Source organism: Cinclus cinclus, chromosome 2 (assembly GCF_963662255.1).
Source record: "Cinclus cinclus chromosome 2, bCinCin1.1, whole genome shotgun sequence".
Classification (NCBI taxonomy): Eukaryota; Metazoa; Chordata; class Aves; order Passeriformes; family Cinclidae; genus Cinclus; species Cinclus cinclus.
This window is the reverse complement of record NC_085047.1, coordinates 21,720,559-21,746,096: the sequence shown is the minus strand read 5'-3', so window position 1 is coordinate 21,746,096 and position 25,538 is coordinate 21,720,559. Positions and strand designations below refer to the sequence as shown.

General features: G+C 40.8%; 1 protein-coding gene across 1 annotated transcript in view; it reads left to right on the top strand.

Annotated features, from left to right (window-relative positions):
- NME7 (NME/NM23 family member 7) overlaps positions 1 to 25,538 on the top strand; it is a 96,316-nt gene that overhangs the window by 2,238 nt on the left and 68,540 nt on the right. The window contains exon 2 of the mRNA XM_062515484.1: positions 22,504 to 22,611. Within this exon, the coding sequence (XP_062371468.1) occupies positions 22,504 to 22,611 (108 nt within the window). The remainder of the gene's footprint in view (positions 1 to 22,503; positions 22,612 to 25,538) is intronic.

Sequence of the window (25,538 nt, the reverse complement as noted above, 5' to 3'; positions counted from 1 at the left end):
GTCTTTCAAGTGTTACAGAGTCCTGCTTGTTTCTTTTATACTAAAAATCCCATTAATTTTTCCACTCAATATCTTTCATCCTGACAGTTTCCTAAAATGCATTTAGAATAATTTGGCCACTGTAAGATGATGGGAGAATAGATGTTTAAGAATGAGTGCTACTCAGTTACATATGGACTCAGGATCTTGGGAAAGGGCTAAGTTATATAACTGTTGGATGCCACGGTTTATGCATCTGACCCATCTTAAACCTGTTCAGAGCATCTTTTCTCAGGAGTAAAATCAGAATATAAAAGATGTCTTCTGGTGGATTCTAATACTGGTCTGCAAGCTGGACTTTGGCATCAGGATTTTAATTAGATTCTGAAAGTAATGAATTTTGGGTTAAAAACCTTGACCAACCTTTAGTTCTATGTTGCTTCCACTTAATCATATAGCTTGAGTAAGTTTTAACGTACAACTCAGAGGAAACCTGTTACAAGTCATATCATGGCTTATAACAAAAAAAGGTAGTAATTTTTAGTGGAATCAGTTTGGAATGTATTTGTGTCACACCCTGTACTCCACTCACATGCAAGCAGTACTCTGGAAGTTGTTATGTGCACTGTAATACTGGGCATGCATATTGCTGTGGTGGCAGACGCTGAGGTAAAGGGACAAATGTTCTGAAGTATCCTGCAGTTATTTGTCTAACAGCACTTTGGCTTTACAGCCTGCTAATCAGTGGAGAACAGCTTTCCTTGTCATCAAATGACAGCATTTCAGATCAGTTCTGGTGCATTGTCTTAGTTTGAAAGACAGGTGTTTGTTAAGGAAAGCAGAAGCCTCCCTTTGAACTGAAAAATGTGATCCTTCCTTCTTACAGATTATTATGATTTTGAAATTAAGGGAGCTTTTAGGTAAAGATATGGGGATAGGAATAACAGTTCTTTACTAGTATATTTAACAAGAGGAACAAGAGCAACAACAGCTATGAAATTAGCCACAAACAGAACAGTAACTCAGTTCCAGTTCTTTCTGGATGCAGGCACTTTTTTTTTGAGCTGTAGTTACTGGTGCTGGGGGCAGGCAGGACCTGCAGAGCTGCAGGAGGGCTGGGGGTGATGGTAGCGCTGTCCCGGGGTGGGGAGAGAGAGATGGAGAGATCCCTCCGCTTACGGTGTTGGTTCCAGTGCTCAGCAGAGTGCTGGATGATGGCAGGGTAAAGCGAGAAGGCAGTAGTGAGGATGGCTCCCAGCATTGGGATGGCAGGGATGGGGCAGAGGCGGCGATCATTCTTCTTGTTCGAACTCCACGGGGAAATGGGGGGAGCCAGAGCCTTTTGTTTTCTCTTCTGGCTGTTTGAATTTTGCAGGGTTTCTCTCTTTTCTCCCCTTCCCCTTGCAGCCAGGGTCTAGCCAACAGGTATTTTAGCATGACAGTGGGGAAAATTTTACAGAGGGAAAAGGGAAAGAACTAACCCCCAACATTATTTACCCCGAATTTTTCTCTACCATTATGCTAGATTAAATCAAAATTTTCAAATTATAGACATATATACAGTTACAGATACAGGCACAGTATTATAGGTAGTTTATTTTAAAACAAGATTTTCTTGGGGTATGCATTGTTTTTTTTTTATTTTTTTGCATTACCCACCAGGTACAACTGGGTTTTTGAGTGAAAACTATTCTATGAATTGGGTTGTTTTTGCTGGAGGTAGAGTTTACCTAAATATTTTTTTCTAGTATGCTTTTCATGTGGCCTACTGGAACTTTATTTTTATTTGGTGATTTTAAGGGCTCAGACTGGGCAGGGCCTGCTTGATTAGTGGAACTTTGGGTGTTTATTAAATGTGTGGCTTTTGGTAGATTAATTTTCCAGTTTTTAAAAGTCCCCCCACCCAGTGCCTTCAAGGTGGTTTTAAGCAGTTCATTGCACTGTTCTACTTTTTCAGCCACTGGTGCGTGATAAGGAATGTGGTACACCTATTCGATGCCGTGTTTTTTGGCCCAGGTGTTTATGAGATTATTTTTGAAATGAGTTTTATTGTCTGATTTAATTTTTTTAGGGGTACCATGTTTCCAAAGGACTTGCTTTTCCAGGCCTAGGATGGTGTTGTGGGCAGTGGCATGAGGCACAGGGTAGGTTTTCAACCACTTAGTGGTGGCTTTCACTATGGTTAGCACATAGCGCTTGCCTTGGCGTGTTTGAGGCAGTGTGATGTAGTTAATTTCCCAGGCCTCCCAATACTTATATTTGGACTACTGTCCCCTATATTAGAGGGGCTTTACTTGCTTGGCTTGTTTGATGGCAGCACACGTTTTACAGTCATGAATAACTTGGGAAATACTGTTTATGGTTAGATTTATCCCTTGGTCTTGTGCCTACTTATAGGTAGCATTTTTGTCTTGATGACTTGAGGTATTATGGACTTATTGAGCCAGGAATAACTTTTTTTTTGTGTTGCCAGTTTAAGTGTATTTGTGACACCTTTATTCTTGCAGCCTGATCTACTTGCTTATTGTGTCGGTGCTTTTTATTAGCTCGACTCTTGGGGACGTGGGTGTTTACATGACGGATTTTTACGGGTAGCTTTTCTACCCGAGTGGCAATGTCTTTTTACTCATTAGCAGCCTAGATTGTTTTTTTTCTACATTGCCAGTTAGTCTTTTTCAATCTTTCCAGCCAATCCCACAGAGCATTGGCTACCATTCATGAATCAGTGTAAAGGTAAAGCTTTGGCTGCTTTTTTTCTTTTAGCCATGTCCAGGGCTAGCTGAACGGCTTTGAGTTCAGCAAGTTGACTTGATCTACTTTTTCCTTCGGTAGCTTGTGCAGCTTGTCGTGTGGGGCAATATACGGCTGCTTTCTATTTTGTTTATTTTTATGATGCGACAGGAACTGTCAGTGAAAAGAGCGTAGCGAGTTTTGTTTGTTGGCAGTTGGTTGTATGGTGGGGCTTCATCAGCCCAGGTCACTTGTTTTTGCTTCTTTTTATCGGCAAGACCAAAATTTTCACTTTTTGGCCAGTTTGTAATTATTTCTAAAATTCTAGGGTGATTTCGGTTTTTCATACAGATGCATTGTGTGATGAGGGCGATCTACTTGCTCCATGTGGTATTGGTGGCGTGGTGGGTAGAGGGGACTTTTCCTTTAAACATCTGCTGTAGCACTGGTAGTTGGGGTGCCAGGAGGAGCTGTGCTTCTGTGCCAGTCACTTTTGAGGCAACTTGAACTCCTTCATAAGCAGCTAAGATTTTCTTTTTGGTTGGGGTGTAGTTGGCTTTAGATTTTTTGTAATTTTGGTTCCAGAATCCTAGAGGTTGGCTTCGCGTTTCACTAGGTACCTTTTGCCAAAGGCTCCAGGACAAGCCCTTGTTCCCAGCTGCAGAGTAAAGCACATTCTTTACTTTTGGTTCTGTCTTGACTGGGCCGAGGGCTATTGCATGAGCGACCTCCTGCTTGATTTGGGTAAAGGCTTGCTGTTGCTCAGGGCCCCAGTGGAATTTGTTTTTTTACTGGGTGACCAGGTAGAGAGGGCTCATGATTTGGCTGTACTCAGGAATGTGCATTTTCTAAAAGCCTATGGCACTTAGGAAAGCTTGTGTTTCCTTTTCGTTGGTTGGTGGAGACATCGCGGTGATTTTATTGATAACTTTAGTGGGGATTTGGTGCCGCCTGTCTTGCCACTTTACTCTTAGGAACTGGATTTTTCGGGCAGGACTTTTGACTTTGCTTCTTTTGATGGCAAAACTGGCTTCCAGTAGAATTTGGATGATCTTCTTTTCTTTCTCAAATACTTTTATTGCCATGTTTCCCTACACAGTGATGTCATTGATGTACTGCAGGTGTTCTGGAGCTTCACCCTTTTCCAGTGCAGCTTGGATCAGTCCATGGCAGATGGTGGGGCTGTGTTTCCACCCCTGGGGCAGTCGGTTCCAGGTGTACTGCCCACTCCTCTAGGTGAAAGTAAACTGAGGCTTGCTCTCTGCTGCCAGAGGAATGGAGAAAAATGCATTGGCAATGTCAATGGTGGCATACTACTTTGCTGCCTTGGACTCCAGTTTGTACTGGAGTTCCAGCATGTCCGGCACGGCAGCGCTCAGCGGTGGAGTCACTTCATTCAATGCACGATAGTCCACAGTCAATTTCCATTTTCTGTCAGACTTGCGCACAGGCCAGATGGGGCTGTTGAAGGGTGAGTGGGTTTTGCTGACCACCCCTTGGCCCTCCAGCTCACGGATCATCTTGTGGATGGGGATCACGGCATCTCGATTTGTCCTGTACTGCCTGTGGTGCACTGTCGAGGTGGTAATTGGCACCTGCTGCTCCTTCACCTTCAGGAGTCCCACTGCAGATGGGTTCTTTGACAGTCCAAGCAAGGTGTTCAATTGCTTAATGTTTTCTGCCTCTACAGCAGCTATACCAAAAGCCCACCTGAGTACCTTTGGGTCTTTGTAATAGCCATTTCTGAGGAAGTCTATGCTTAGAATACACGGTGCTTTTGGGCCAGTTACAATTGGATGTTTCTGCCACTCCTTCCCAGTCAGGCTTACCTCAGCCTTCAGTAAAGTTAATTCCTGTGATTCCCCTGTCACTCTAGCAATAGAAACAGGCTCTTCCCCCACATGTTCTGATGGTATTAGGGTGCACTGTGAACTAGTATCAACTAATGCCCTATGTTTTTGTGGCTCTGATGTGCCAGGCTGTTGGATTCACACTGTTCAAAAGATCCAGTTTTCCCGTGCCTCTCCCTGGCTAGAGGCAGGGCCCCTCTAGCACTGTTTTGTTTGTTTTTTTTTTTTTTTTTTTTTGGGTATACATATTGGAGGTTTCCTTAAGGGGATGTGACAAATCATCCTCCCTTTTGTAGTACCCTGCATCTTGGTTATGGGAAGTTGAGGCTACCTTCACTTTAGTGGAGCTTCCTTGGTTAGTGTTTCCCTCCCTGAGTTGACGCACCCGTGCTGCCAGGGCAGAAGTGGGTTTCCCATCCCACCTCCTCATGTCTTCCCCATGGTCATGTAGAAAGAACCACAGGTCAGTTTGTGGGGTGTACCCTCTCTCCCTAGATGGGGGACGTTGGGTTCTAACTCTGGAATCTGTGACTTGCACTGGTGCTGCATTGACCTTCCTCATCTCCTCCTTAAACTCCTCTTTGAGTTCCCTAATCACAGCAGAGACCTGAGCCTGCATTGGGCCATTGATCGTACTCTCAAAATTTCTGAGCTTATAGGCAACAGAACCCACTGTCTCGTGGTTGGTGTCAGCATTAATGGCTGCAATGAATGTGATGTATTGAGATGTCCCCAGGTGTGCCAGATTTCACAACATCTGCCCTGTGCACCTGATGTTTTTGGGGTCATTGTCATGTTGTCCACCCCTCCCAAAGAGTACTTCCTGTAGTGCTACTTCTCTCAGCTGTTGGATCCCCTCCTCAGCGGTCTTCCAGTGCATTCTATGGTGGTGCTCCTGCATTCTCTCTCTATGGACAAACCTCTCTCTTACACTCATTAAAAGCCGCTCCCAGAGGGAAAGAGGGCCTGGTTCCCTTACGAATACCTGATCCACGCATGAGTCTTGGGTCAGGGGTCCCAAATTCCTTGCCTCGGTACCATTTAGCTGCACACCTGTACCTATAAGGTCCCAGACCCTCAGTAACCAAGTTGTGAAAGCCTCACGGCCACGTGGTACAAAATCTTTACACAGATTATGGAGACTCTCGTATGACAGGGACTCCGTGACGATCTCAACCTCTGGCTCCCCTGCTGGTTGTGAGGGCCCTGCTTTCTGATCCTTATTATCTAGGTGCTTTGTTTTCACCTTAGACTTTCTAGTTTCCACAGGGGCAACTGCTGCTGGCTGTGAGTGCCCTTGCAGTTCAGCTGGAACCTGGCGAGATGTAACATTTGTGGGTTCCACTGCTGCACCATCAGGTTCTCCCTCTTTAAGGCAGGGGGAGAGTTTCTCAAGAGCTGGGGAAAGGTACTCCTTCAGCATTTGGCCTATCTCCTTCACTAGAAACCCCACCCACTGTGGGTGGTTCCTCTCTGAGGTGGGCTCTGGGCAGAGTTAGGTTCAGGGGCAGCATCCTTTATTTCTGGGGCAGGGTCAGGCTCAGGGGCAGCATCCTTAGTCTCTGGGGCAGGGCCAGGTTCTGGGGCAGAATCCCTATTCCTTGGGGGACGTATCAGGGTTGTCATCCAAGTCAATCTCCCCTCATCTCGGAATGTTAAATAGAACAGGTTTACAAGGCCTATTAGCAATGTCAGCCACTGTATGATATCATTACCACTTAGAAGAGATTTGATCCCTTCAAAAACTGGTGGAGCAGACCCAAAAAACTGTGTAAGGGGTTGGGACAAAATTTTCCCTGGTGTCATATCCTCACAGTATGTACCATTATTAAAGTAACCCCAAAAACATACAGTTAGAGTGTGATAGCTCCGAATCCATGTGCCCACCTTCCAGAGGAAGTTCAAAATCCATGAATTTCTCCCGTTATCAGCCCACAAAAGGAACTGGATAATAGTTACAGCAGCCTGAGTTATAGGACCCATGTTCAAGTAAGGGATTGCAAATGGGAGAGATAAAGCTGTGGCCACATGGAGCCCAAACCACAGTAAGCTGGACAGCATGATGCCACCTAACACAAAACTGAGGAGAACTCAAGAACTTATTCCTTTTTTTTACCCTTTCCTCTCAATGCCCTCAGGCCCCACGTTGGGTGCCAAAATCTGACTTAGTTTGAAAGACAGATGTTTGTTAAGGAAAGCAGAAGCCTCCCTTTGAACTGAAAAATGTGATCCTTCCTTCCTACCGATTATTATAATTTTGAAATTAAGGGAGCTTTCAGGCAAAGATATGGGGGTAGGAATAACAGTTCTTTACTAATATATTTAACAAGAGGAACAAGAGCAACAATGGCTACGAAATTAGCCACAAACAGAACAGTAACTCAGTTCCAGTTCTTTCTGGCTGCAGGTGATTTTTTTCTGAGCTGCAGTTCCCAGCGCTGGGGGTGGGCAGTTCCTGCAGAGCTGCAGGAGGGCTGGGGGTGATGGTAGTGCTGTCCCAGGGGGGGAGAGAGATGGAGAGCGCTCTCTGCTCACGGTGTTGGTTCCAGTGCTCAGCAGAGTGCTGGATGATGGCAGGGTAAAGCGAGAAGGCAGTAGTGAGGATGGCTCCCAGCGTTGGGATGGCAGGGATGGGGCAGAGGCGGCGATCATTCTTCTTGTTCGAACTCCGCGGGGAAATGGGGGGAGCCAGAGCCTTTTGTTTTCTCTTCTGGCTGTTTGAATTCTGCAGGGTTTCCCTCTTTTCTCCCCTTCCCCTTGCCACCAGGGCCTAGTCAACAGGTATGTTAGCATGACAGTGGGGAAAATTCTACAGAGGGAAAAGGGAATGAACCAACCTCCAACATGCATTTTGGTGTCTGGTTTGTAATTGTGCAAGACCTGGCTGCTGTGGACGGTGAGCAGTAAATTACCAAACGGAAGCCTTCTTTTCTCTACCCAAGATTTGCTCTCCCTCTTGGCTGCTGTAGTGCTCTATTATTCTGTAATGGTACCTTTCATGTAATCACATGCAGAGATGTATTTGTCCATAATGGTAACAACATTAATTTCTTTTGATTCATGAGTTTGGTGCACTGTGACACTTGAAAGTGTTCCAGATATGGAAGTGCAGCATTTTCCAGGGAACAATGGGCTCTGTTCAGCGCAGACAGGGAGCCTGATTGCAGTGGAAATGGCACATAGGTGCAGTTAGAGGATTTCCTTTTCTTCCACCCTTTGAAACAATTATTGTTACCCATGCAATCTGACAGCTGTATTCTACATTACAAAGACTCTTTGAACAACAGGACAAACATTATTTCCTTCTTGTGTATAAAGAAATCAAAGCATATAAAAGCCAGGTAACTTGTCTAATTGATACCATCTGGTTTTGATCTTATGGGTGTAGAAGTACATGGTTAGTGGAATTTAGGTGTCCAACTACCTTGGTTCTTTTTGCAGTTAGGGGAAAATTTATATGAAATTTGTTCTCCTGCCTGCCAGAGCTTGCAGTCTTATAATTTTGACAAAAAACTTATATATCAAGGGATGAGCAGTTCGCCTCAGTTCAACAGAAAATTTGAAAACTTGTGTGTTGCATGTTTGCTGTAATTATTATCATCAGTTCATTAGTAAAACCCACAGCTTGGAGAACACCAACATGGAAATCGTCAGTTTAGACAAGACAGGGAAGAAAAATGAGAATTTTTTTTTTTTAGTGCTTTGATTCATCAGTGGAAAATACTTATTTCCTTTTTGGGAAATGGGTCTTATGAAATGAATCAGGAATTTCTAGAATTTGACAATAGTGAGGCCTGGGTTTTCATGGTGTCTTCAGATTTTCAGCTGAAGACTTTAAAAAGGCAGAACAGCTCATGGGGCTGTATTGGTTTACAGGAGTTTCTCTTGGGACCCAGCAATCTCAACCATTCTGGATGAGCTGGTAAAATGGAATAATTTTGATGAAGATCTGTCATTCAGAACTGATAATATAAACAGACCAAACTCTACTGCTTATGGACTTTCCTGAACGAGTGCATGTTTGTAAAATGACTTTTTGTAATTTTCCAATCGCTTACTTCCTGCTGCAAAACAGCTGCCATTAAAAAAAAATTAAACTCTTCCAGGAAAAGATACAATATCTCTACAAAAGACACTTTCCTAATGCTAGAGAAATTTTGCTTCTTTGGTCTTAAAACGAGACTCTGTTTCACTAGAATGACAGCTGAGTACATTGAATTTTTCTCAGCTGCACAATGGCCTGATCCTGTCAGTTGAAAGTTTGCAAGACAGAACCAGCCACAAGGACAAGTCTCTGTACTTAATGGCCAACTCTCATTTGCAGCATTTCATCACAGGAAAAAAATTTTGTATGCAGCGTGAGGAGAAAATAAGCAAAATGCTATCAGGTGACCTCTAACTACGTTTTCCATGATGAGTCTTCCTGTGAGCATCAAGAGTATGTCATGGTTTCATCTCGAACTGGTGATTTCAAACAGTGCAAATTTACTTCTTCAGCAGGTAGGCTGTGTGCATTGCAGAATATGTAGCTGGCAAAATAACAGATTCTTTGGCACTCTGTCAGGCAAGTGAAAAACTGTTTGAAAATCCCCATAACTTTCCTTTGTTTCAGGAGCTCATTTTGGGCTTGATGCTGACATTTTTATGACATTATGTGCTTTATAAAATACCACCCTACTAATACAAAGTTGACGGGTTTAGAATCCATGGGATAAATTACTTCTTACTGTAGCCAAATCTTGGCTTTGTCTTGCAGAAATCACCATCTCTCCAAATGTAATTTTAGATGAATTGATGGCTCTTCTGATGGGGTGGCTCAAACAGATGACATTGATATAGTCAAAGTTACCTAACATTGTCTAATGATACGTTTGGTACTAATCTCCCTTTATCATCCAGTTGTCTGTCCAGATAGTTTGAGTTGTGGGTACAGCTCTTAATAACTGACATGTCTGTCCTAATGGTATGTTGGGTTTTTAAAAATGTATTTATTGTCAGAAACTCCAGAATTTCAGGAATTACTCAGTGAACCAGTGCCAGGAATAAAGAAAAGTTACAAGCTTTCAGTTAGCAATAAAAAATAATAGAATTTGATGACAGAGACAGTAGTTATTTAAGGAGATCTTCCAGGTAGATTTGATGTGGGTAAAATTTACACTTAACCATCACAGCTCAGCATTTTTTGGAAGTACATCTAGATTGTTGCTAATACAAGAACCCAGCTGGTCTGTGTCAGATCTGGAGCAGATTGGAAGTAAGAGCATTTTACCTTTGGGCAAAGAGACACCAAGCTATAATTAGAATCACAGAATCATCATTTAGGTTGGAAGGGACCTCCAGCCTGCTCAAAACAGGTCTAACCAGAGCAGGTTGTTCCAGGCTGTGTCCTGGCAAGTCCTGAACATCTCCCAAGATGGAGATTGCACACTTCCTCTGGGCATTCTGTGCCAGTGCTTGACCACCCTCTTGGTAATTCTTTGTTTTTCTAGTATGTGACTGGAATGTTCTATGTTTCCACATGTGTCCTTTACATTTTTTGCTCTCACTGTGCACCTTCAGGAAAAGTCTAGATCCATGTTTTTGGTGTATTTCAGTTAGGCAGTTTGATAGCAGTAAGGTCACCCTCAGCCTTCTCTAATCTGAGTAGACTGGATTCTCCCAGCCTCCTCTCATGTGTCCTGTTTTCCAGACCCTAACTGCCTTGGTGGCCAGTGGCTAAGCACAAAAAATGGAACCTTTTAGGTTTTTCTGTTTGATAGTGTCTATTTCCTTAAAGCCAAGGGAGTAGTGACCCTCCAAAAAGTGGGCTTGGCTGTTCAGTTTCCCATTTTAGTGTCAGCTTCTAGAATCCTATGGTGATCTAGTATATCCTGGTGGGACACTCTGTTAATCATGAACTGGCTGGTGAGAAACAATAACACCTATTGCTCTAAGTCTGAAGAGGACTTTTCCATGAACACTGACTTTTAATTATAATTGTAGCTGCCAGGAATAATCACCAAAAGTACTGTTTCTTGAAAGTAAGCATTGTGCTTGCTCTAATGCACGCAAACAATTTTGTGTTCCGCTGTGTCTTTGTACAGATAGAAACCAGAGGCCCTGATACCAGAGCAACACACTGAGGTCACTCAGTAGTGTTGCGTGGGCGGAACCCCATAGTTCTCTCCCAGTTAGCAAAACAAAAATTAAGAAACTGCATAAGGTTTGATAAAGGGAGTAAATTGTGTGTGGCAGGGATTTGGAACAGTTTAATACTAAGAATGACAGCTTAGCAAGTATTTTCATCTATAATGAGCCTATGTCATATCAGATGAGCACAACAAGAGGTAGAAGTTACTATTTATTTTTTCCTCACACTCTTTGCCTATTAGAGGTATGAGATAAACTCTATGGGGTGCCTTTATGAGTTGTCCTGGAGTGGACAGCTCTGATACTCATTTAAAAACTGTGGCATTGGGATTTTTGGGAGGCTGGGCATTGAGGAAAGCCACCTGCCTGTGTGTCTCAGTTTTCCTGTGTGAAAGGACTTCATCTCCCTGGCTCTTGTGATCTGTGCTTTATCATTTAGTAATTTCTACCTCCTCTTATGAGGTAACTAATTTTGAAGCTCTAGGTGTACTAGGAAGAGGTAGCAATGGTTTCTAATTGGTCATGTCAGAAGTGAATTCTTGCGGTTTGAATAAGGTGCTCAATCTGTCCGTGGGCGCCAGAGGGTGCTTATGTCTTTGCAAAGAAGTGGCTCCCTCCCAAGATGTGCTCCTGAGAGAGAGCCTGTTGCGTGATCATTGTTTTCATGAGATCCTTCAGTGATTGTAACTATTTCAATTATCTTTTTTTTTTTAAAATCACACATTTTCCACAGAATATTCCAACACACTTGGAAGGAGAGCCACATATAAAAGGGTGACACATGGGATGTGGAGAGAGGTGGGTAGGCATGCTTAAGCCTGTGTACCTGTTCCTCCACATACTGCAGATTTAAGTGTGATCCCTCACTAAATTCAGTATTCCTCTATTTTTAACTTTTCCTTTTTTTTCTTTCTCCTACTGTAGGGACTGTATCATGCTGAATGTTTTCTAGTAACATAGGAGCAATGCTATCCTCGCCCTGTCCCATGGTCTCTTTTACAATATACTCTCATAACTGAACTGTTAAGTCTGTTTAGGTCTGAAGACTGCCAAAACACTGGGTTGGAGTAGAGGAACTGGGGTCTGCATCCAGTCCTTGGAGCTGCTGATGTTCTGGACTAGCAGTGTTTTCCTGGAGGCAGCTGCAGGGGCAGTGAGTTGATCAGCATTTTCCTTTTCTGACTTCTTCCACAGGTGCCTGGTTCCTGTGCTGAAGTGAAGGGTCTGTGGAAGCAGGAAATCAGGATGAACTGACTAACCTGCCTCTGCTCTTGTTTTTGTCAAAATGAAGGGGGATTTACAATGCCTAAATAGTACGAAGACTTTAGCTATTAAATCTTGATATTCTTCCATGAAAGGAGTGATGGTGATGATTATTCCCATTTTACAAAAGTGGGGAAAATAGCCTTCTTTTTGAAAAGGTACTGAATATCAAATGCACTAGTGCAGGGGGCCACTGTGTAAGTGGAATTAAGTAATCTTATTCAAACTATGTATGGGATTGGAATCTCTGAGTCACTATCTTCATCCAGCAGAGACATTTGCATCTCAGGAGAATAATATAGATTAGTTGTGCAAATCTGATGACAAAAGTCCTGTGCTTTGGGAGAGAAAGTAATCTGTGATTTGTAGAACAAATCTTCATAAAGTGAACTTGTAAAATTCTGTTAGGATTGGCAGAGTTTGGGAATATGATTATACTCACCCACTTTGCTTTCTGTACCCCACAGAAGTTTTTGATTTCTTACTTTACTAATGGGAAATTGCTGAACAGCTTTTGTCATGAGAGCTTCTGTTTGCATGTAACTTGTCATTAGTCTGACTTCAGAATAAATTATGACCATGACAGCTGTACTAGCTGAAATCTGGATTTAGTCCAACTACCTTAGAATTTGACACAATATGAGAAAATGTAAAGCCAGGATTTGGTTAAGTAGTAGTGCAAATAAAATATTGCTTTAAGTGCCCACAATGGTGAATGAGAAATGTGTCAGCAGAGTTGTCATAGGACCATAAATTGTTACTAGAACATGACAAGCTCTTACAGTCCCAGGTGGATGTATGGTCTTCAGAGCATTCACACATACCCCTGGGTGCTAATTGCTCATTGTATTGGCTGGTTGGAGGACCCACTCTCCCTTAGCTGTGATACCAAGACAACCAACTAGTTCTTGTGAAAAAAGCTTTTCAGCAGATTATTATGAGCTGAGATAATCTGAAGATGCTGTAGGCATTCTACTGCTTTGAAGTGTCGTTGACAGATTTAGTTTAGGATTTGTAGGTGTTTCCTTTCAAAGCTCTACTTCCAGCTGCTTGTAACTTTCTCCAATTTCAACCATTCTGTGTGAAAATTTCCAGATTGATTCCACAAGAGGTTGAAAATTTCATGGAATACCTGAATAGGAATGTGTGGGGAGAAAAATTGAAAATGCTCCAGAGTCTTAATAAAATACTTTTTTTTAAAAAAAAAAAAAGTGTTCCTGGAAATTGAAAGCTGGAAATTTGGCAGAGAAATGGTTTTGTGTTAAAAAAAAAACAAAACAAACCTACCTTTGAGTATTGACATCAGCTTTAATGTTAGGCCAAGTTTTCAGCCTTTCAGAAATGTTTTTCTTTTAAGTACAGTATTGGTTGGATCGTGTAGCGGGGTGTGCACAGGTAGCTCAGTGTTTCCCTTCCTGGTGTAGCATGGAGGCATTTATCTTGTGGTTGGAAAGCGGAGACACAGTGTTCAGCAACTGACCATGGAAGCATTAGTTTGCCACTACTGGCTGATTATGTGCAAATTACCTTTCTGCCACTACTGGCTGATTAAGTGCAAAGCACCTAAACTTTGTGCTCAGATGTGATTATGTGGGATGACCTGTGTTGCAAATCGTGCACTGAGTCAAGGAACAGCTCTGCTTTTGCTTAAATCATTGTCAGGCTCTGCTGCAGTTAGTGGAGGCAGACAGGCACCTGCTGAGCACTACTGACTGCTCTGAGAGGAATTACCTGTGATCATGTAATTACATATGACCTGATTATCTGCAGCTTTATAAATGTGCATTAAATGGCCACATGTTCTCCTAAAGACAAGATGTAGCTGGTCTTCTAAAACTAAACCTTTTTGAACAGAGCAGTGAGGAGGACTATGGCATCCTTCATGTGTTCTAGAGAAATTATTTTCCATTTTGTTGGGGTTGGTTCTTTCCCTTTTCCCTCTGTGGAATTTTCCCCATTGTCATGCTAAGATACCTGTTGACTAGGCCCTGGTGGCAAGGGGGAGGGGACAGAAGAGGGAAACCCCGTGAGATTCAGACAGCCAGAAGAGAAAACAAAGGCTCTGGCTCCCCCCATTTCCCCCGTGGAGTTCGGACTAGAAGAACGATCGCCGCCTCTGCACCATCCCTGCCATCCCAGCGCTGGGAGCCATCCTCACTACTGTCGGACCCTGCACTGCTGCCTTCTCACTTTAACCTGCCATCATCCAGCACTGTGCTGAGCATCGTGACCGACACCATGAGCGGAGGGCTCTCTCTCTCCATCTTTCTCTCCCCCTGGGACAGCTCTGCCATCACCCCCAGCCCTCCTGCAGCTCTGCGGGACCTGCCCGCCCCCAGCACTGGGAACTGCAGCTCAGGGAAAAGGTGCCTGCAGCCAGAAAGGGACTGGGACTGAGTTAGTGTTCTGTTTGTGGGTAATTTCATAGCTGTTGTTGTTCTTGTTTGTCTTGTTAGATATACTAGTAAAGAACTGTTATTCCTATCCCCGTATCTTTGCCTGAGAGCTCCCTTAATTTCAAAATCGTAATAATCTGTAGGAAGGAAGAATCACATTTTTCAGTTCAAAGGGAGGCTTCTGCTTTCCTTAGCAAACACCTGTCTTTCAAACTAGAACGAATTTGAAAAATAATATGAATCCTGTAACTAAGTACTTAAGTATGACATGTAATTGCAGAGAATTGAAGTTATTGGTTGAGAATTTCAATTCTTGATTATTTTGTATGAGAGACCGGGGAGAAAAAAAGGTTAAGTTATACTAATCATGCCAATGTGCTTCATAGGAGGCTTACATAATTTACACCATCTAGTAGTAAAAGCAGATTTTTTGCTTAGTAAGTTGACAGAACAACCAGATGATTTCGCTGATGTGGCATGAAATTGCAGATTCCTAAATCTGAAAAGAAAATTTGAGGCCTTCTAGACCTCTAAACGTTCTAGAGCCGTGTTTATCACAACCCTAGAGCATAAGGGGATGATTTACTGAACTGAGATCCCAGTTGAAGAGGAAAATTTCCTTGGTTAATGCTACAAGGACAGAAGTATCCCCATGCTACTTGGCATCAGATGGTCCAAGCAGCAATAGCTATATGAACATATGCAGTCTGAAAGGTATCTGAGAAGCCTAGGGACCGGTAATTTGGAAGTCTCTGGATCTGAAAAGATGTAGCACCAGTTAGAGGAGGGTAAGCACAAATGTAGTAGAGTGTTTGATTCAATAGATTTCAAATATGATTAAGAATGTTAATAAGTTATCCAATATTTGCTTAATTTGGAATAGTCTAGGATTTGTGTGAAATTTTCACTAGGTAGGCTTTACTTTCTACAAGGAGAGGATAAAAAGAGATACACTTACAAAATTAATCAGTGAATTTTTGAATACAAGGCTTGGGTTGAGAACTGTCTGTAGTCAAGACATTGTCATGGAAATTGCAGTAGCCAGATATTCTTCCGTTTGAAAAGTGGTCTTTTGATATTACTTTTGCACTAAAGAAAAGCCTGTTGAGAAAGTAGTGGGAGGTGCAGTAGTGAGGGGGCTGCAGAATTGGAGTTCTAAAAATTATTCCAGCTCGTGTGTCAGAATAGGAGGAGGAAAATGAGTTTTAAGAGATGGAACTAATTGAGTGCTCTATCTGCACAGTATTGTGGATTTAAGTTTGGTCTAGAAAATATCCTGTCTTACATAAACTGTGAAGGCAGAAGATGGCTTGAATAACACTGCTTAATAAGCATGCATCAATGAGAATTCATTTTGGGATTTAAGGTGCACTACAATGCTGAAAATTAGGGCATTTTCTGCCATGCAGAATGTTAGACTTCACTGTGAGCTCAACCGTAGTTAGACATCAGAGAATCCAGGTGGGTATGGGCCTTTATTAAACACCTGAGCTGAAGAGAGGCTCTGGTCACAAGAGTCAGGGATGAGAAACATAGAGAACCAGGCCTCATTATTTCTTTTTCTTACAGAATTACTTCATTTTTAAAAGAGATTTTTCAGAGATTTCAATTTTTTAATTTTTTTTTTAATTTTCTTTTTTAGCTTTATATCTGCAGAGGATTATCAGATTTAAGATTTCCTTCTATGAAGGAGTAGTACTCTTAGCCCACTGGTTTAAGACTGTCTTTTCAGCTAATCAAAGTTACTTTTTTTTTGGTCCGGTGGTCTGAATTTGTGACCACTCAGTGCTATGTGGTAAGTTTGGCATGGTGCAGGGCCTGCACCTAAAAGCATTCAGCTGAAAATAAAGCAGGCTTGCCAGATGTTAAAATGGGAGAACAGGAAGCTAACACATCAACCATTTAAAGCAATCGGAGTGTTTCTGGGGCTCTTGAGAAAGCAGATGCTGCTGTGATGGAGCTTCTGTTACTGGCCTACAGGGGGAGTATAACGCTGTGAGTAGCTGCTTCTGGCTGAAAATCTTGGGTCTTGCTGGTCAGACCAGGAGTTTGCCAGTTACTGCTTTTCATTTGTGCTCAAGTCCTCTTCAGGACTAGGAAGTAGCATTAAATCTGAAATGGGGATTGGTCTGGAAGGGCAGTGGTTGGAGATTTATGAGCTTTGAGGAGCTGTTTCAAATAATTCATAATAGGACTTAAATACCTGCTGTTAGAGGTTGATCGTACATTTATAGCAGTAGTCCAGAGGTTGATTATATGTTTATAACAACAGTCTATAGGCCTAATTCTGAAAATAATATTCTTGGTGAAGGCAGCTGGTCACGTCCCCCACTTCACCCTGTCTGAAGAGCACAAAGCCAACACCTGTCTAAGGAATGCACCAGCACATATGGCAATAGTTGGTAGGTTTTTTTGTAGAAACAGAAAAGAGGAAAGATAAAGATACCTCTTCACTGGCCTTATGTATTTGTGATTTTTTTTAAAAAAAGTTCCACACTTCTTCCTAAAAACATAAGGTAAGTACATGTTAATGCTTAAGCAGACTGCCTGATGTTGGAGTCAATCAGTCTCATGATATCTTCACCTGAAATGTTTTATAATAATTAGTATTCTTATGCTTTGAAACCATCTAATTTTTTATAAAAATACTTTTGCTCTTCCAAGGTATTTTTGAGAGTGCCACCAACCTGGTTTGATGGGGAGCAGCTTGTCAAACGATGTTCCTTCAAAACTGTTTATTTTAAAAATTTTAGGAAGCTTCAGATCAACCTTTACATAAAGCTTTTTTGGTATATTAGGAGAAATACCATTTGGTGTGAGAACAGTTCCTGTCTGCTCGTCCATCCTGTTCCCAGTGGTTTTCATAGAAATGGCTTGGTCTATGCTTTACTGGAGGTTTTCCCCATGACAGCAGAGTTTTACAAAATATACAACACAGATATCAGGATGGATCGGATTCAGCTTTTACTGAGGTTTGTGTAGTCTTTTTATTGCTTCATTAGGAGATGATTCAAATCCTTTGATTCTTTTTCTCTTTGATCTGATTTCAGAGTCACTGAATCACTGAGGAAAATGGAAGGAGCAGGAGACAACAAAGCTGAATACTTAAAATATAGCAATACTGTGTATGATTCCTAAAGGTGTAGTACACAAGCAATGGGCCCTGAGACTGTGTCAGATAATGTCATGCATGCTGAAGTTCCTGACAGCCTGTATAACCTCATAGAGACCAGATTGCTAATAGCATGTAAAGATGCACTTTCCAGATACCTTACAGCTTTCTAATTTTAATAAATATTTTGGTACTGTCTCATGTGAAGTTCTCTTGAGCTGAAAAAAACCCCAAAATCTCAGCAGCTCCTGATTCCCTGTGTTATCCATTGTAAGATAAACTCTAGTATGACATTTCTAGTCAAAAACAGAGGAGGAGGAGAACAGAAGTACCCACCCCAGAATAGTACAGTAGTGTTGCTGTCAGGTGCCATCATGAAGTGTTTGGAAAACCAAATCTATGTTCTTCATAGGTCAGACCAGTGGGATTAAGTTGTTTCTCCACCTTTCCATGGAGTTCCTTAGTCCTTGAGCTGCTCTTCTACCACTGTTGCTTCTCATGAAAACCTTTGGATGATCTCCTTTTATTTTCCTGTGGACAGAAGCCTTTTGGAAGTTTAAAAGATTTTACGGGACAGGATATTGTGTCCTGTTCAGTTTGTTAAGAATTTTGATTTTTGGTTTTGAATGTCCTTGGCAGTTTGATTCCAAACACACTATTTCCCTCTGCACAGTTTTCTCTCAGAGAGAGCACAATTCTTTGATGGATGCTTGGTTTTAGCTTCTAGAACTTAATCCCCTGCTGGCTGAGAATGACTACTTCCCCCATCACTTTCAAGTACAAAATTTAGGGTTTTTAATTCAGCTGTGCTTCAATAAGTGTTTCTCATGTGCACAGAGCCATCCTACTGCATACTCACACATGCCAATATAAACAGAAAGCAAAAGGCAGCAAAACCCACATGCATGTAAATGTTTTTTCTGGGCAACTTACAGAAGGAGGAGGAAAAAAACCTTTCTATCTTCACAGTAGGTGCACATTTGACATTGCTGATCTCAGTTCTAGATTTTACCATGGAAAGATGATGTAAATCCTGGTCTCAAGGCAGCTGTTCTGGAAGTATCAGTATGTAAATGTAAAGTGCATAATCACTGCTGGGCTTTTTAGTGGTAGTAATTTTTCCACTAATGTGAACATTTGTGAAAAATATTTCTCCCCCATTAGGTATTGCTTGTTTAATTGCATAATCATGAGAGCAGAGGCTGTGTGTGATTTTAATGAGGGAATGGTACAGAAATGAATGGAAATTAATTCTTTAAAGCAAGAATTTTCTGAGTTATAATGTACTTATAGATTCACTTGATTTGTTATAACTTGAGCTGTTCAAAGGAATGTGATTTCTGTGGTGACTAACATGCCCTATTTCCTGGGGGAATGAGGTGCTTTCTGGTCAAGAGCTGTGAAATATTCCCCTTTCAGGACTCACTCTTGGTCTGAAGCAGTGTGGTGTATTGAACATGTTACCATCTGACAGGTCATAACTGTTCTCTAATCACTATTCTTTGGAGATATACTTCCCAAGTACTTTGTTAGGATGGACAGAAGCTGACAAATGAAACTTAGCTTGCCTCCTATAGTACTTCCTCATCCTTGAGACTTTGAGACAACCTTGAGACTCCTTCCCACTTTGCAGTCAGGGCATGCTAGTGAAGGGGTATGTGAGAAGGTTATTTGCCATACCAGTTCTGTTGACTGAGTGGTAAACTGATTGAAAATAAATTTTCAGAAATTAGGATTTTAGGTCTGTGAAGGCTTGAACATTTATTGCAGTCCTTATGGTATATGATGGAAAGCGGACAATTTTTTGTGTTTGGTTTTTGCCTTCAAAGTCCTACTCCATTAAATAAGTAAATAAAAGTTTCTGTTCTCATTTCAAAAACATATTGTGAACTTAATAGGTAGTCACTTTTAAAAAGTTACATCTTGAAATTGCTTGGTGACTTGGGGTGGCAGTTTCACAGCAATGCCTGGCAAGGGCTTCCCAGAATAAGTTTGCCATATTGTGACTGTACTCTGTATTGCCTTTTATCTGTTTTAAAACTATTTGAATGAATCTGCAATAGTAAGATCAGAGTCCTCTTGTGTTTTAGGTACTTGATTGGCAGGGTCTTCATTTCGCTTTAAGTGTTGAATTTCTTCAGTTTGCAGTGTCTGCCTCTGAAACAGTTGACATGTTCACAAATATAATGTTTCCAGTTATTTTCAGAGTTTCCCATAAGCTTAGAACATTTTTCTGATAATATTCTCTACATGCATAAATATTCATTGCAATAATTCTATGTCCATACAGCAGAGAGAATTCTAGTTATGGCTCAGGAGTAGCTTTAGAGACTTTGTTTCAGTCATTTTAGGAAAATATTAGGTCTCCATATTTTCTGGATACATAAAAATAAGTAATGGATTCAAGCTCTTCCTGCTTACTGTTAGCATTTTCTGGGTGTTTGGGATTAATGCTGCAGTTTTTCTTGAGTCTAAGTAGCATTTATTACCTTGCCTTTGCTTGCAATTCCAAGAGAAGATAATACAGAATGGTGATTTCTGCTATTCAGTGGCCAGCAGAGCTTGCTGAATAACAAATATTAATAGCTTACACGTTGAATAAAATCTTATAAAATCAATTTCAGATTCTTAATGACATTCAGATTCTTAAAACCAAGGTTGTGTTAAAAGAAAAAAAAAAAAAAACAGTGGACCAATTCCTCACCATACAAGGCACACAATGCAGTTTCTCACTGTAAACATGAAGGTGCTGATGATTGATACTGGTGACTAAGTAAAAAAAATCTAATGGTGCTTTCTTTGGTTGTTCACATAAATACATTACTTCCATGAAACAAGTAAGCATTTACAAATTTTGCAAGTTTTACTTAAATGAAAACTGATAGCTTCTGTGGCAACTGCTACCTGGAAAATACAGTTGAAAGCAATGCTATAATATGAAAAAGTAGCATGTAGTAATGCAATTATATGTCTTTATGTTATGAAGAGACATTGATTAAAGATGGTGCATCAATTTTCTTTCATCCATCCGTAGTAATTTTCTGGAGGTAATACTTGAGAAATGCCCCATCTGTGGAAGTGTTCAATGTTGGATGGGGCTTTGAGCAACCTGGTCTAGTGAAAGGTGCCCCTGCCATGGCAGGGGGGGTTGGAACTGGGTAATCTTTAAAGTCCCTTCCAAGTCAGACTGTTCTATGGTTCTAGGAAACCAGACTGTTTTTCTTTTTAGAAAAGAAAGTGCTGTCTCTTTGGCAAAGAATTGCTTCTCTATAAAATCCATTCTTGAAAAGATGGTGGTCAGTCAAATCAATTAATCAAATATCTTGTTGTCCAGTATGAATGTAAGATCAAAGTTGAAATCAGTCTGCCAACCCTTATTACTGCCTATTGCCTATATAGAAGAACCAGGAGTGAGTTTTTTCGTAAGACAGAGTTTGTTCTGATTTGCACATCTCCAGAATGATGGCAGTAGCAGTAATGACGCAAACACATCCAGCTAAAGCAAGGGCCGGAAACCAGGCTAAGTCCCTAGGGAGTTTTTATGCTGGATGCTGCTCATGAAAGATGAGTTTAGCTCTCGTCAAAGGCTGCAGTGTGTGCTATACAGACAATACAGAAGTTGGAGTAGCTGATGATGATAAGGTTTCCAGTGCTGCACAGACTTCTACAGAGAGAAATGGAAACTTTGCGTCCTTCACAGGGCACTGGCTGCCCCCATGGCATGAGTTTTTCTGCAGTACAAGCGTACTTTGTTTGCAGTGTAGGTAGTACCATAAGACCTAACAGGAGAGTGGGGCATTTGCCATGATGCTTTTAACTGGAGAGGTACTGGTATTCATCACATTGTAAAATTCTGAATTTGTTCTTCATTATCTCATTCTTTCCTGCTGCTGCCTCTGTTAGGACTTCAACCTGCAAAAGCATTTAGTCCTAAGTCAGTGGTAAGCTGAAGATGCTGGAGAATTATAATTCTTTTCCTGCTGGTGTTTTAGAATAGTCATGGAAACTTACAGGAACTGTGTCTTTTTGCTTATTAAGTGGTCTTTGTAACCACTGAAATGCTGCCCTTTTCTAAAATCTGAAGTGCTGAAACGACCCACATGGCTTTAAGTTAAACTCCCAGTGGTTCCTCCGTGTTTAAAGTATATGAGAAGTGTACAGATATGTGTAAAGTGTGGAAATCTGTGATAAGACCATGCTTACCCTTAGGAGTAGCAGTCAGATTTAGAGGCGATGTGGGAATTTAAAATTTGGAGCTTCAACTATTCTGGCTATCAAGTAACTGATATTGCATCTGTAACTAACAAAAATGTACCACTAAGAGGAATGAGAATTGCACATCCACATGCTATGCCTTGCCTTTGTGCTTGCTTTGCTGGGAGCTGTTATCCTCTGAGGATGAGGCGAGGAGAGAAGTTGCATGTGGTTACACTTCTAGAATTACTGCAATCCATCTTCCTCATCTGCACTCCTTAGGGGCAGAAAATGAGTTGTAAATGAGGTTGGGCTATTTATGCTTTATGTAAATTTCAGGAAGTTAAGTAGTGACTCAAACAAATATTGTCCTTAACTTGAATATGTTTATCTCTCATTAAGAGAAGTTTAGGTATGACTGTTAAGGAAGAGGAAAGTGTTTCCTTGTGGGATGTGTAGAAAATTAGTTAAGAGTCTGTAACTTAATTGTAGGTGAACGCATTTTTGTTAACAAAAGAAAGTAAATTAAATACTTTGACTAAGTTGAGAAGTCTTAACAGCAACTTCAACAGTAGTCCATACTTAATTACTGATGAAATCAGAGTAAGTTATGAGATTGTCTGGAAAACTGCCTTGATCCAAGTTCCATCCTATTTAAAAGATGTTAGCTAACAAGTGGAAGATGTTAACAGTGGTAGGCAGGAGATAATATGCAGAGTGTTCAAGTCCATTTACAAGTGACATTTACTTTTCTGATAACAAATGAAAAAAGTTTTTTATTTCTGTATTTTTACATACAGAATATGTATGCTTTCTCTAACTGCCAGTTTTGCCCCGTTTCTTTTTCCAGAGTCAAGATGAGAGATATGCTTTCATCGCTGAATGGTATGACCCAAATGCTTCACTCTTTCGGCGTTATGAACTTCTGTATTATCCAAAAGATTCATCAATTGAAATGGTAAGGATGTAAGAAAAATAATCTGTTGCCATAAATGTAATATCCAATTAAACGGTTCATAAAATGGCAAGACACTGCCTATGTCTATTAATTTTCTAGGTAAGAAAATTTAATTTAAAGTATATCTTGCTCTGTTTTTGAAAAGAAAAGCAAAAATATGAGTTCACAGTGAAGCATATGGAATAGCTTCCACATTTATTTATTTTTTCTTTCTTAAAGCTTGCTTTGGTGTGGAGAGATTAATTTTCACAAATTTGTTTTCATTCAATCTCTACTTGGGTTTCAGGATTGAAACTCAGTGACACTGGCCTACTGCTTGAGAAGAGCAAGCTGAAGCTAATTCCAAACTGGAGAATAAGCTTCAGCAGGAATTCCAGAAGCCTCTGAAGAGTAAAATGTAAAATAGTCTTATTAAAGTAGAGGAAATGGTAAATTTGGTTTAATGATAGGACATTTCAGACAGTAAGGTCCAAATTTTTCCATCAGTGGTTCTTGCACAGACTTTTCTGACTTATGGTTCATACAGCTAATCCAATTGCTTATTGATAGTGGTGAAAACCAGCATTTTGCAGTGGCAGGCACGTAAATAAAATTATAATATATACTATAAAGATAATCCTCACGCCAACCAATGCTTTGTGCTTCTTTTTAGGAATGAGTGAGTCTCATAGGCTAGTCTGTTCTGATTCTTAGTGAAAAGTCTAAGAATAGCCTAGATTTGGATATTCACTCTGGATATTTGGATATTCATTATCAAATTTTAACTCTCCTGCTGTGAAAACCAACTGCAGAAATAAGAAATCTAGTGGAATTTGCCTTTTCTTACCCAAACTGCTCCTCACTGAATCAGTAATACCCAGTTGTGTGAGAATATGCACTGCACTGATTACTAAATTAGTTCTTTGTACTATGTCTGTATGTGCACAGTTTTCAAAATGTGTGGGTTCTAGTTTTTATTTCCTAGAGACAGTTTAGCTGATCAGTCAGGAACTGTAATAATCTGCCTACACAACCATGTGTAGGCTGGCAAAATTGTTGTTCATTTCACCTACACATCTCAAAACCATGAGCTTCCAAGGTGTTCTTGAGCTTCTTAATGCAGTATCTATGTCTTGGCAGACTTTTGCATTTTGTTGGTGTACTCTTAGGTTAAATTAGCATGGTGTGTACACAGCCATAGACTGCATGTGGCAGGACAGGAATTAAAAGAACAAAAATGTATGTGAACACCCTTAGAGAAATAATATCTCAAAATAACTTTTGGGAATGAGTTTGTGGACAGATACTACATTTAGAATTCTTTTCTGGATTTTTCTTTAAATTTCTTCTGAATTTGGTGATATTTTCTTTATTACTGCCTAATTCTTCTGCATCTTTTAGTACTTTCCTGAGGAGATGATAACCTGCTCTTACCTCTGATATATCTGAGAGAAGAGAGGTGATGGATATGAGCCAGCTTTTCCCCACATATGAGGAGGATGTTTCATCCCCTTTCCCCCATCCCTGACAAAGTTCTGCCTTATCACACACCTCACCTGAGGGTGGAGCAGAGCTCTTGAAGGCTTGTGTTAAATGAAGTCCTGAGCTTCTTTTCTTTCTGCCTTTCATGTCTTGGTTGGTGAAGCAGAATGACAGTGGGAATAATGAGAGAAGTTTCCAGCTTGGTTTGCAGCTGTAAGAAGGTAGCATTGATTTTTGTCCAAGGACAACAAGCAGTTCTTTAGTCAAATTGTATCTCTTGACAGAGAGGCCCTGTTCTCCAAGTTTTCCATACTTAATAACTCTCACAGGGAATTCTTAAAGCCTTAATAACTTTTCTTTCTACAAAAGATTTCCTAAAAAGAGAGAAGAAATCTTTAAAAAGGACAGATTCTTAGCAGAGAACTATTTTGTTTTGGTAATTTATTTCTACATGTACATGGGTAGGAGTGGAACAGTCCAAATAGTTTTTATATTTCTTCTGCTCTGGCTTATAATTCACTTTATAAAAAAATCCTTTAAAGAGATTCAAAAGTCCACTCTAAAGAAGAATCCTTTAACACAGGTAAAGATTCTCTCTTCTTTTTGAGAAGAGAGAGACACCTTGGGGTGCCTTTCTAGCAACCATTAGTGAAATAACCAAGGAATTACTCAGATTTTTGGTGAAGATATTGAAGAATTTGCTTATGATTGAGACAGTTAACAGGCTTCCTGGCAAAGTCTAGGAGAATCAGGTAGCTAAATTCAAGTTGGTTTCTTTATTTTTTTTCTGTGTTGTTATTTCGTTACCGCACTTGAATACTGAACACTTAGGAGCATGTGTGAAGGGTTAAGGATGTTTCAGCAAGGAAGGACTTTTCCTTACAATCATGCCTCAGCAGAAGGAAGTATCAAAATAATTTGCGATTCTTTAATCTGCAAAGTTTTGGCTATCATGAAAATAATTACAATTCTTCTAGCCTTCTAACAGAACTGTATTCACATCTTTCAGAACATGGAATTTTGCTCTTAAATTTTTTTTCCTCTCCAAAATTTGTGGGAATTATGTTCTTTCTTTTAATGCTGTTCTAGTGGCTATACCATTGCAGTGGAGGACAGCACCTGTAGATCAAGACAGAAGGGGAAGTTTGGCCTGAGGTGAACAAAGCTCTTCCTTTCATAGGCTTCCACTTCCCCAGGAAATGGAAGGCATCTGTAATATCTACTTGCAGGAAAGAAACTGTTCAGCAGGTTGACTTCTGTGCTTTGCCAGCCCACCCAGAAAACTACACATTAATGTCTGGCTTCTTGCTTGGAATGGTGACACATAAAGCTGAATTGTCCTGACAGGCTTTTGAGCTTGCAGCTCTAGGCAGTGAGAGCATCTCATCGAAGTGTTGCAATCATCCCTGTATCCTTAATGCTGAGTCTTACACAGTCAAATAGAGCATAATATCACTGAAACGATG